Genomic DNA, 13257 nt, shown 5'->3' on the forward strand with positions numbered 1-13257 from the left:
CGGCCATTTTTACACTGCTCTGTCCTGTTTGTAATCGTTCTGACCGCCTGAAGCAGACTTTTTTTTTGTTTCAATTTTCCTTTTTACAAATGTTACTGACTGACTGTACATTATACACAGAGCAGGCCCAAGGTGGACGATGACCGGGCGAGGGTCAGACACAAGAGGACAAATGACCGGGCAAGGGTCAGACACAAGAGGGCAATGAGTGGGCCAGTCTCAGGCCACAGACCCAAGGTGGATGATGACCTGGGAGGGTCAGGCCACAGGCCTCAGGTGGACAATGACCGGTCGAGGGTCAGGACACAGACCCAAGATGGACGATGACCGGGCGAGGGTCAGACACAAATGGACAATGAGTGGGCCAGTCTCAGGCCACAGACCCAAGGTGGACGATGACCGGGCGAGGGTCAGGCCATAGGCCCAAGGTGCACGATGACCGGGCGAGGGTCAGGCCACAGGCCCAAGGTGGACGATGACCGGGCGAGGGTCAGGCCACAGGTCCCAAGGTGGACGATGACCGGGCGAGGGTCAGGCCACAGGCCCGAGGTGGACGATGATCGGGCGAGGGTCAGGCCCAAGGTGGACGATGACCGGGCGAGGGTCAGGCCACAGGCCCAAGGTGGACGATGACCGGGCGAGGGTCAGGCCACAGGCCCATGGTGGACGATGACCGGGCGAGGGTCAGGCCACAGGCCCATGGTGGACGATGACCGGGCGAGGGTCAGGCCACAGGCCCAAGGTGGACGATGACCGGGCGAGAGTCAGGCCACAGGCCCAATGTGGACGATGACCGGGCGAGGGTCAGGCCACAGGCCCAAGGTGGACGATGACCGGGCGAGGGTCAGGCCACAGGCCCAAGGTGGACGATGACCGGGCGAGGGTCAGGCCACAGGCCCAAGGTGGACGATGACCGGGCGAGGGTCAGGCCACAGGCCCAAGGTGGTCTGCTACAAATTTTTGTTTTCTCTCTCTCTCTCCCTGTGACCGTCAGTTTTCGTGCAGTTATTTCACTCCAGGATTGAGTGGATTATGGTGGCGCGGAGACGAGGAGAACGAGGAGGAGGTGAGAGGCCTGTAGCCCGGACAATGACGCACCTGCTCACTCCCCTCTCCTCTCTTCCCCTTCCATATCCAACAGCAGTTCACCATTCCTTGGACAGCCAGTTGTCACGGGAGTGATGCCACCCGTAGGCGCCCTCTCCACCTTGGTGGTCCGTCCTACGCTGCCTCGGGGATTCCATCCCTCTGTGATTGGACTCTCTCAGACCAAGAGAAAAAGGAAATAAGTGCTTCACGCAATGGGACTTGAGGAGATTGGTTAAAAGAAATAAAGGAATGAGGTCCATTGTCTCAAAGTAAAAACCGGCCAACTTCGAGCCATGTCACTGTTTAAGAATGTAGAGATTCTCCCCTTCCCCCCAACTTCCTCCATCCCCCTCTCCTGCCCTCCGCCCAGGAGACACCGCTAAGCGGGTGGAGGTCAAAGTTCAGTCTTCCTTGCGTTCCAGAGTCTGAGGGGCGTGAATGCTGCCAGAGTTCATGGGGAAGGGGAGGGTGGAGAAGAGGGCCTCGGCCGTGGTGAAGACGCTGCCGGCCGGAACCTGGGTCAGCCCCGCCGCGCCCACCGGACCGCCAAAGGGCCCGGCCATGTTGAGCCGCTGGACGTGGTGATAGATCATCTCCACCTGGGCTTTGGAGTCGGCCCCGAAACCCGAGGTGTTGAGGTCCACGAAGTTAATGGCGTGGGCAGCCGGCAGCAGGTTGCCCTGCATGGCCAGGGTGACGTCGGCTGGCGCGTAGCGGATGGTGCTGGTGGTGTAGAGGCTCTGCGGCGCGGCGGTGGTGGCGATGGCGGAGTTGGCGTTGGCGCCGCCCAGGCCCCCCCCGGCCATCTGGTGGACCAGCGGCAACACCATGTTGCCGGCGTGCAGCCTCTGCAGCATCTCCAGGTCGCTGGCGTAGACCACGGGCGGGACGCGGGCCTTCTCATCGCGGGGGGAGCCCGAGAGCGGAGGCGAGAGGGCGTCGGAGGAGCTCTGACCGGGCAAGGCGCGGGGGGAGGCGCTGAAGGGGGTCTTCTGCCCGCTGCTGGCGTCGGCGCCCGGCGGGGTCAGGACGGAGTCGGGAATGGCCACGTGAAGGGCAGCGGGCGGCTGTGCCGGGTGAAAGTGCTCAGAGGTAGAAGCCTTGGCGACGCTGTAGGGCAGCTCGTTCCCCATCACCTCCCTGTTAGGAGGGTAGTTCCAGATAGTGCTATTGTTGTCAAAGTTGATTGGCTGGATGACTTCAGTCTTAATCTTAAGTGCGGAGACGTGACTGGACGAGGAGTTGGACTGAGCCCCCGTGCGGGCGCCAAAGTCATGAGCGCCGGGGCTCGGGGAGTCCGAGGACTTCCCCCGAGAAGTGCAGCTGTCCCTCAGTCTCTTCTTCCTCTTCAGGTACTGGTGCTTGCTTGGGAGCCCAGCGTTCTCGTCCTCCGAGCTGTCGGTGTCGGCGCCGCTCGGCGCGGAGCCCCGCGGCTCGCGGATCGTCATGGCTGCCGCGCCCTCGCCGTAGCCCTCCACCTTCATCCGCTTGACCCGGGATAGGACGAAGCTCTTCCTCCCGGCGCTTGGCCCCTCGCTGTCCGAGTCCTCGCCGTACTTGGCGTCGGGGAGGCTGGAGTCGCTGTCGTCCTTGGCTGACGTCATCTCCTCTTCCGACTGGCTCCCCGACCTCTTCCACACCTCCGAACGGGATTCACCCACCTTCTCGTAACTGTTTCTCTTCCCCGTCTCTTTTGGATTGTCCCTTTCTGCAACAGCAAAAAAGGACAGAGAAAGCAGAAGGTGAATCAATCTGGGCACAAAACTAACATACTGAGAAAACACACATGGGTCGAGGTGGAACTTATTACATAGAATTACAGAGGATTTACAGCACAGAAACAGGCCATTCGGCCCAACAGGTCTATCCCGGTGTTTATGCTCCACACGAGCCTCCTCCCTCCCTACTTCATCTCACCCTATCAGCATATCCTTCTATTCCTTTCTCCCTCGTGTGTTTATCCAGCTTCCCCTTAAATCCATCTACACTATTCACCTCAACTACTCCTTGTGGGAGTGAGTTCCACATTCTCACCATTCTCTGGGTAAAGAAGTTTCTCCTGAATTCCCTATTGGATTTATTAGTGACTATCTTATATTAATGACCCCTAGTTCTGGTCTCCCCCACAAAAGGAAACATCTTCTCTACGTCTACCCTATCGAACCCCTTCATAATCTGAAAGACCTCTATCAGGTCACCCCTGGGTCTTCTCTTTAATGCTGTCGAGTGCAGTCCCCACCACTTAAAATGTCCACGTTTAAAATGGGCAGTCACTTATATCGGCCTAAAAGTGAAACCGCTCAGCCATTTGTGTTAACGTCATGTTCAAAGTTGCCGGTTACAGCGTCTTAAATCCTCCGTTTATTTCGGGCAGAAATTGCTGCGCTTACTCACTCGTTCGCACCTCGTTAAGGTCACTGATTGCAACTATCATAAGTGAATAACACCTTGTTAATGTTCCATTACCTTTAAGCCCTTCTAACCCTCTCGAAGTGGTGTGTGGGGTTACAGTTAGTTTGTACTAAGCACAGACTGCAGCCTAAATAAAGCTGCAGGTCAGGGTGGGTAAAAGGTCTTTACAGGGAAGGAACATGCTTGTTAAATACTCCATTATACCAGCCATCGTGTACAGCGGGCAAATCGCCTTCGTGTGAACGTGCCCGCAAGAAGTGGTGGGAACTGTCTCTGGATTTTCAGAACGGACAAAGTTCCTCACAGGAAGCTGTTACATCTTCTGCCCTCCATAAACTTCAGCTCATCCAAAACTGCTGCCCGTATCCTAACTCGCACCAAGTCCTGCTCACCCATCACCCCGTGCTCCCTGATCTACATCGGCTCCCGGTACAGCAATGCCTCGATTTTAAAATTCTCATCCTGGTGTTCAAATCCCTCGTCCATCTCTGTAAGCTTCTGTCCAAGATCTCTGCGCTCCTCTAATTCTGGCCTCTTGCGCATCCCCGATTTCCATCGCTCCACCATTGGCGGCCGTGCCTTCAGCTGCCTGGGCCCTAAGCTCTGGAATTCCCTCCCTAAACCTCTCCGCCTCTCTCTCCTCCTTTTAGACACTCCTTAAAACCTACCTCTTTGACCAAGCTTTTGGTCACCTGTCCTAATATCTCCTTATGTGGCTCGGTGTCAAATTTTGTCTGATAATCGCTCCTGTGAAGCGCCTTGAGATGTTTTCCTACATTAATGGTGTTGTATAAATGCAAATTGATGTTAGGAACATAGGAACAGGAGGAGGCCATTCAGCCCCTCGAGCCTGTTCCGCCATTCAATTAGATCCTGACTGATCTGTATCTTAACTCATTTTCCCGCCTTGGTTCCATGACCCTTAATCCCCTCACCCAACAAAAATCAATCAATCTCAGTTCTGAAATTTCCAATTGACCCCCAGCCCCAACAGCTTTTCGGGGGAGGGAGTTCCAGATTCCCACTCCCCTTTGTGTGAGGAAGTGCTTCCTGACATCACCCCTGAACGGCCTGGCTCTAATTTTAAGGTTCTGCCCCCTTGTTCTGGACTCCCCCCACCAGAGGAAATAGTTTCTCTCTATCGACCCTATCAACTCCTTTGATCATCTTAAACACCTCGATTAGATCACCCCTTAATCTTCTATACTCGAGGGAATAGTTTATGCAACCTGTCCTCATAATTTAACCCTCTAAGCCCCAGTGATTCACCATCATTCGGGTGAATCTGCACTGCACCCCCTCCAAGGCCAATATATCCTTCCTGAGGTGCGGTGCCCAGAACTGAACCCAGTCTCTAAATGGGGTCTCACCATAGCTCTATATAACTGTAGCATAACTTCCACCCCTTTGTATCATAGTAGATACAGCACAGGAGGCCATTTGGCCCATCGTGCCTGTGCTGGTTCTTTGAAAGAGCTATCCAATCAGTCCCACTCCCCCTGCTCTTTCCCCGTAGCCCTGCAAATTTTTTCCCTTCAAGTATTTATCCAATTCCCTTTTGAAAGTTATTATTGAATCTGCTTCCACCGCCCTTTCAGGCAGCGCATTCCAGATCAGAACAACTCGCTGCGTAAAAAAATGTTTCCTGATGTCACCTCTGGCTCCTTTGCCGATCACCTTAAATCCGTGTCCTCTGGTTACCGACCCTCCTGCCACTGGAAACAGTTTCTCCTTATTTACTCTATCAAAACATAGGAACATAGGAACAGGAGTAGGCCATTCAGCCCCTCGTGCCTGCTCCGCCATTTGATAAGATCATGGCTGATCTGTGATCTAACTCCATATACCTGCCTTTGGCCCATATCCCTTAATACCTTTGGTTGCCAAAAAGCTATCCATCTCAGATTTAAATTTAGCAATTGAGCTAGTATCGTTTGCGGGAGAGAGTTCCAAACTTCTACCACCCTTTGTGTGTAGAAATGTTTTCTAATCTCGCTCCTGAAAGATCTGGCTCTAATTTTTAGACTGTGCCCCCTACTCCTAGAATCCCCAACCAGCGGAAATAGTTTCTCTCTATCCACCCTATCCGTTCCCCTTAATATCTTATAAACTTCAATCAGATCACCCCTTAACCTTCGAAACTCCAGAGAATACAACCCCAATTTGTGTAATCTCTCCTTGAAGTCCGGGTATCATTCTAGTAAACCTACGCTGCACTCCTTCCAAAGCCAATATGTCCTTCCGAAGGTGCGGTGCTCAGAACTGCTCACAGTACTCCAAGTGCGGTCTAACCAGGGTTTTGAACACCTCTATCAAATCTCCCCTTAACCTTCTCTGCTCTAAGGAGAACAATCCCAGCTTCTCCAGTCTCTCCACATAACTGAAGTCCCTCATCCCTGGGACCGCTCTAGTAAATCTTGTATTGTTGGATGGCTCAGTACTACACTTGGCAGAGTATTTGTTACTGAGCTACAAGGGGCAACTGTGACTCAATGGTCACTGAATGGGATAAAGAGATGGGTCACAGTTAACAGGTGATGTACAGAACCAGGCAGTTTTTACCTAAGTGTTCCCGGGAATCGGACTCTGAATCTGATAACTCCAGTTGTTTGGAAGATTTGATGGCCGATAACGGAAGTTGTGAGATGTCCATCGGAGTGTCTCTGTGTTCGGGTTTGCTGTAAATTGGTTTATATATTAAAAAAAACAATTAACGTGAATCAGTGCAGCAAACAAAACAAGCCTGCCACATAATATCAAACCAGTGAGAAAAAGGTTTCTCTAGCAGATAATCAGCGAGAACTTATCGGCTTGAATGGCATCTCGGGCACCCGTGGGATTAGCCGGGATTGCGGGATGGGGCGGAGAGGCTACTGCCACAGCGCCGCATTGTGGGGCGAGGATGGGCAGTGGGGTGCCATCTGTTAATGGGCAGTGGGGTTACCGTCACCCAATGTCTAAAAGAATTGGGGGTTGCTAAATCGTGACAACAGGAAGTAGGCGTGAAACCAGGAAGAGTCAGGAAAGGTTGGGAGAAAATTGGCCTGAAAATCAAGGGACCAGGAGGAATGGAGAGGCCTTTCCCAGCAGTGTGTGTAAAGAGGGTATGAAGTGACAGCATAATGAGGAAATGTCGCTCCTTCTGTTAGGCTGCATGTTAATTAGGCCCTTTAATTAATGCTTGCAATTAAAGTATAAATCACAGCAACTAATGGTTTTATGTTAAATTAGTCACAGCTAATTATTTGCGGTGTAGAGATTACTAAATATTATCGCAGCAATGACATTTTTTTTCTTCTGACTAATGCGGAACAGACTAAGAATGCAGGGCGTGCGGTAATTTTCCCAGATTTATTTCTTTAAAAGGCGCTGTGATGTGAAGAATAGTGTAATTAAGCTTCACAAAGTATAATTACAGGCCTGACAGTGAAGGTTTTCCTATTTTGCACTGTATCATTTCACACTATTATTTTGAAGGTTTTTTTTTAAGGGGGAACAGGTCTTTTCTTTCTACACCCCAACCCCCCCGCCCTCTCCGGACAGTGTTGAGCCGTTCTGGGGTCGGGGTACCATGGGCCCCGCCAACTCATCCAAATAGCCATTCTTCATGAGTGAAGCCGGCTCATTGGGCAGCACTCAGGCCTCCGACTCAGAGATTGTGGGTTTAAGCCCCACTCCAGAGACTTGAGCCCATAATCCAGGCTGTACCGAGGGAGTGCTGCACTGTCGGAGGTGCCGTCTTTTGGATGAGTCGTTAAACTGAGGCCCCGTCTGCCCTCTCAGGCGGACGTAAAAGATCCCACGGCCACTATTTCGAACAAGAGCAGGGGAGATCCCTCTGATGTCCTGGGCCAATATTTATCCCTCAACCAACATCACAAACAGATTATCTGGCCAGTATCACATTGCTGTTTGTGGGATCTTGCTGTGCGCAAATTGGCTGCTGCGTTTCCTACATTACAACAGTGACTACACTTCAAAAAGTACTTCATTGGCTGTGACGTCCTGAGGTAGTGAAAGGCGCGATAGAAATGCAAGTCTGTCTTTCACCTCACTTTGTACTTCTGCCCACTGAGACTGCGTCCCTCATCCATGCCTTCGATGCCCCCCCCCAGGCTCCATTACCCCAATGCTGCCCATGCAGGCCTCGCGAGTTCCATCTTGCATCAACTACAAGATCTCTCATGCCCGCGTCCTATCCCGCACTCGGTCACCCTGCTCCTCACCAGCTCCCATTGGCTCCCTCAACCCCAGCGCCCCTCCGTTTCCTCGCCCCTCCGTTTCCTCGCCCCTCCGTTTCCTCGCCCCTCCGTTTCCTCGCCCCTCCCCCCATCTTTGCAACCGCCTCCTGGCCTACGTGCTAGTACAAGCTGCAAGCCCTTCCGATTCCAGCCCCCTTTGCACCCCCCCCCTCCTCCTCTACATTCCACATTTAGTTGCTGTCTTGGCTCCACACTCTGGAACGTTCTCTTTGTGCCCCTCCATCTTGCTCCCTCTCTCCTCTACACCTCATAGCCTCCCCTTTTTAGACATGTCCTCAATCACTTCCCCAAAATCTTCCCTCATCCTACCTTGACTTTATTAACAGCTCCTCTGACAGTGCTGCACTCCCTCCCCGCCACACTTGAACGTTAGCCTAGATTATACGCTCTAATCCTGGAGAGGGGCTTGAACCCAGGGTTTAAAGGGTCTAATTATGAAGACTGGCTGCATAAACTTGGCTTCTATTCCTTGAGTTTAGAAGGTTAAGGGGTGATCTAGTGGATGTGCTTAAAATGATAAAGGGATTTGATAGGGTCGATAGAGAGAAACTATTTCCTCTGGTGGGGGGAGTCCAGAACAAGGGGGCAGAACCTTAAAATTAGAGCCAGGCCGTTCAGGGGTGATGTCAGGAAGCATTTCTTCACACAAAGGGGAGTGGGAATCTGGAACTCTCTCCCCCCAAAAAGCTGTTGAGGCTGGGGGTCAATTGAGATCTTCAAGACTGAGATCGATAGATTTTTATTGGGTATCGAGGGATATGGAGCAAAGGGAGGAAAATGGAGTTGAGATGTAGATCAGCTGTGATCTAACTGAATGGTGGAACAGGCTCGAGGGGCTGAATGGCCACTTCCTGTTCCGATGACACAGAAGGTGGGAGTGCTACCAGCTGAGCCAAGCTGACACAGCAAAATCAAGGCACAATTTGCCCCACGTGAGTCGATGCTGATGTGATGAAGAGTGCATTAAATTTTCCCCAGAGAGCAGTGAGCCCCTGGAATGCGTTTCCGGCTGGTGGGGTGGGTGCCGACTCTCTGCCTTCGAGAGGGAGCTGGGCCAGTTCCTGACTGGGGCAGAGATCCCATCATAGAGAAGGTCAGTGTCTTTATAGATAACACTCGGTCCGTGTGATCTCCTGGACTGGTTTCGATCGCCTGAAGGGGGTCGGGGAGGAATTCTCCCGAGTAATTTTTCCCCTTATTGGACCCGGGATTTTTCCATATTTTTTTTGCTTCTCCCAGGGACGGGGGAGAGGGGTAGGGAGGGGGTAAGGGAGGGGGCGAGAGGGAGGGGTGTGGGAGAGAGGGGGAGGGACACGTGGGAGAGAGGCATTGGTGTGGGGGGAGAGAGGGAGGGGGTGTGGGGGAGAGGGAGGAGGGGGCGTGGGGGAGAGGGAGGAGGGGGCGTGGGGGAGAGGGTGCAGGGGAGAGGGGGAGGGAGTGTGGGGGAGAGAGGGAGGGGTGTGGGGGAGAGAGAGAGGGGTATGGGGGGAGGGATCGGTTTGGAGGGAAAGAGGGAGGGGTGTAGGGGAGAGGGAGGAGGGGGTGTGGGAGAGAGGGGGAGGGAGTGTGGGGGAGAGGGGAGGGGGAATGGGGAGAGGGGGAGGGGGTGTGGGGAGAGGGGGGCAGTGCGGGGGGGAGGGGGAGGGGGAATGGGGAGAGGGGGGCAGTGCGGGGGGGAATGGGGGAGTGTTTAGTCCTGATGCTCCGGTGTGGGGCAGGTCTGACGGACCAGTTGGTCTCGTGCGTTGGTGAATCGAGTGAACGGGGAGCCCACTCACCTCAGCACATGATTGACCCAAATGATGTTCTTCTCGTTGCCGTTCTTCACGTTGATGGAGATCGTGGCGCTGGACTGGACCCACATGTAGCCGCTGTTCTTCTGCATCCAGCGGTAATATTTAGTGACAACCTGCCCCTTGTTTAACACTGCAGGGGAAGAAAAGCAAACGATTGTTAATGGGGGCTGAGCGAGAGAAGGGGGGGGGAGAGTGGGGAGTGGGGGGAGAGGGAGTGGGGGAGGGGGAGTGGGGGGAGAGGGAGTGGGGGAGGGGGAGTGGGGGGAGGGGGAGAGTGAGGGGGGAGTGGGGTGGGGGGAGAGGGGGAGGGGGAGTGGGAGTGGGGGGAGGGGGAGAGGGGGAAGGGGAGTTGGGGGAGTGGGGGAGGGGGAGTGGGGGGAGTGGGGGGAGGGGGGAAGGGGAGTTGGGGGAGGGGGAGTGGGGGAGTGGGGGGAGAGGGGGGAGGGGGAGTGGGAGTGGGGGGGGAGGGGGAGTGGGAGTGGGGGGAGAGGGGGGAGGGGGAGTGGGGGAGAGGGAGTGGGGGGAGGGGGAGGGGAGTGGGGGAGTCTGAGGCAATAATGCTTTGGTCAGAATCCACCCAATAGTGTCAGGGAGCTGGACTAACATCGGTAGCGATACAGTCAGTAACACTGTTCACTTCGCTGCATTCTCTCGTTCTATTTGTCTCACTCCTCTGTTTTTCTCACTCTTTCGCTCTGACATTACACAGGTTCTCTCTCTTTGTGTTCACTCTCTCTCTGTCTGTCTCTTTGTCTGTCTCTCTCTCTCTGTCTGTCTCTCTCTGTCTCTCTCTCTCGAGTCTCCGAGCCTCTCCCCCTCTGAGTGTCGGGACTCTGAATGATTGATGGGCCTCAACTGTGACGGTCCAGAAATAAAAAGCTTCAAATTCAATTCTGCAAAACGTTCCATTTTAATATCGCAACAAAACAGATTTAAGTCTCAAATTCCGCAGAAGTTCCTCATTTCAGTGAGTGCTATCGATTTCAGTCGATATAAATTGTGACAGATTTATCTTTAACCCTTTCGGGTGCAGCAGCGCGGCGATGGATATTAGGGTGGAGGGGAATATTTCATATTTTGGGCATCAGGTGTCCAAACACTCCCAGGGCAGGTACAGGGTTAGATACAGAGTAAAGCTCCCTCTACACTGTCCCATCAAACACTCCCAGGGCAGGGACAGGGTTAGATACAGAGTAAAGCTCCCTGTAAGATTACAGTTTCAGGCTCTGCTCAGTGGATCTCTCTGTGGAGCAAGTCTCTGAAATCTTTCTTCCAACTCTGCCGCCATCTTGGATCCAAAAACTTGTATTCGTCAATTGACCGGCGATGCCATGAATTAGCATCTAGAGTGAATTTAAAGATCCCAGAGCTTTCTTAAAACAACATCGCCAGCATGTTGAGGATTACAGTGCCTCACAGTGAATATAGAATCATAAAAAAAGAAGTTACTTACAGTCCAGGTGGCTGTGCCTAATTCCCTCGACATCCTCAGCATGAATGAAGTGATAGCAGTTTTTCCCCACTACGTCAGTGGGAGATAGATCCATATAATCGGAGATTCTGCATTCAGGAAAATAAAACAAATGGGTATCAACAACAACAACTTGCATTTATACAGCACCTTTAATGTAGTAAAACGTCCCAAGGTGCTTCACAGGTGCGATTATCAGACAAAATTTGACGCCGAGCCACATAAGGAGATATTAGGACAGGTGACCAAAAGCTTGGTCAAAGAGGTAGGTTTTAAGGAGGAGAGAGAGGTGGAGAGGTTTAGGGAGGGAATTCCAGAGCTTAGGGCCCAGGCAGCTGAAGGCACGGCCGCCAATGGTGGAGCGATGGAAATCGGGGATGCGCAAGAGACCAGAATTGGAGGAGCGCAGAGATCTCGGAGGGTTTTAGGGCTGGAGGAGGTTACAGAGATAGGGAGGGGGCGAGGGCCATGGAGTGATTTGAAAAGAAGGATGAGAATTTTAAAATCGAGGCATTGCTGGACCGGGAGCCAATGTAGGTCAGCGAGCACAGAGGGTGATGGGAGAACGAGACTTGGTGTGAGTTTGGATACGGACAGCAGAGTTTTGGATGAGCTCAAGTTTACGGAGGGTGGAAGGTGGGAAGCCGGCCAGGAGAACAGTGGAATAGTCGATTCTGGAGGTAACAAAGGCAGGGGATGAAATATCAGAAACAAGAAGAGGAAATGCTGGAAACACACAGGAGGTCAGTCAGTGCCTGTAAACAGAACGGACTTCATTTTCAAACGTGTTTTCATTCCATACCTGACCTGTCCCCAGGCTTTCTATCTCCCCCATTTTGTCACAAAGGAATTGCTGGATGAAAAGGCCAATTGTCCATCTAGTCTTCCTTCCACCATCCTATCATGATACGTCGATAATGGAGTTATTGACTAATCACAGCAATCAATTTCTATCAAAAGGAAAAATTTACAGGGCTATGGGGAAAGAGGAGGGGGAGTGGGACTAATTGGATAGCTCTTTCAAAGAGCTGGCACAGGCACGATGGGCCAAATGGCCTCCTCCTGTGCTGTATGTATATTAATGAATCTACAACAGCCCCAGACATGTGGCGAGGGAAACCCCCAGTGATGGAGAGCTCTGGGAACCACAGGTCTAAAGTCACCTGTTGCCCCCAAACACTTTGCACACATTAAGTCTCAAATTACTGATATACTGAATCACATTTCCCCAGGTCGGCCCCCCTTCCCTGGCTATTTGGTCACCTACTGTCTCTTTAATGTCTCAATGATTCTTTCTCTTACTTGACTGAACTGATCTCCGTTCATTTTTTTAATGCCCAGGCAGGGGGCTAGTTAAAATCGAGAGCAGGTAGCGAAAGAAAGCACAAAAAATGAGGGAGAGCTCATAACAGCGAGACAGGCAGATGTGCGACAGGGAGAGAGAGGAACAAAGTCAAAGTGGAAATTCGTATCTCTTGTCCATGTCCTATTATCCATGACACTTGTATTAAATGGAGACAGAGAGGCAACTTCAATATACACAGATATAAGAATCCACACACTGGAAAAGACCATTTTTTTTTAGATTAAATTTAGCAGTAGTTTAATTTGATTGTTAAAATGCTGACAGGAGGCCTGGACTAACATCACAGAGCACAGAAGCTGGTCACAATTGCCTGAGTTCTCGTGTCTCTCTCTCAGTCACAGGGAACTTGTCACAGCCTTGCTGTTGATTGCGTTAGTTGTCGTGCAATCTTACATAATGCGAGTCTGCGATGTTAGTTCGTGTGACAGGTAGCTAGAAACCTATAATTGTCCCAGCAGATAGCTAGACAGGCAGATTACCCCAAACAGACAGAATAGACAAGACACATTCAAGATAGATGGAGATAAAACAGCCAGACCAATGGACACATACATACAGCTGACAAATGGTTAGATTAAGTAGATAGATAGACCGATAGACAGACAGAAGGACCAACAGATAGACAGACAGAAAGACCGATAGACAGACAGACAGACCAGACAGAAAGACCATCAGATAGACAAACGACAGACAGACAGAAAGACCAGACAGATAGATAGACAGGTAGATAAGTAAAGAGAGATTCTGAAATAAAAATAAAAAATACTTAAAATGCACAGATTGCTTAGAGTCTGACGAGAGAGAAGGGATCACATCCTGGGTGTAACCACTCGAGGGAGGGATGGGCTGCTTGCAATGTCC

At 51.9% G+C, this 13257-nt stretch overlaps 1 protein-coding gene across 1 annotated transcript in view; it reads right to left on the reverse strand.

The window, feature by feature from the left end:
- Positions 1 to 1443: 1443 nt before the first annotated feature.
- The window catches only part of npas1 (neuronal PAS domain protein 1), a 247928-nt gene continuing 236114 nt past the window's right edge, over positions 1444 to 13257 (reverse strand). Inside the window, exons 9-12 of the mRNA XM_067974834.1 lie at positions 11013 to 11119; positions 9542 to 9689; positions 6064 to 6179; positions 1444 to 2797 (exon numbers count right to left, since the gene is read on the reverse strand). Of these exons, the coding sequence (XP_067830935.1) occupies positions 1491 to 2797; positions 6064 to 6179; positions 9542 to 9689; positions 11013 to 11119 (1678 nt within the window). The 3' untranslated portion in view covers positions 1444 to 1490. The remainder of the gene's footprint in view (positions 2798 to 6063; positions 6180 to 9541; positions 9690 to 11012; positions 11120 to 13257) is intronic.

The sequence above is a fragment of the Heptranchias perlo genome, chromosome 41 (genome assembly GCF_035084215.1).
Source record: "Heptranchias perlo isolate sHepPer1 chromosome 41, sHepPer1.hap1, whole genome shotgun sequence".
Taxonomy (NCBI): Eukaryota; Metazoa; Chordata; class Chondrichthyes; order Hexanchiformes; family Hexanchidae; genus Heptranchias; species Heptranchias perlo.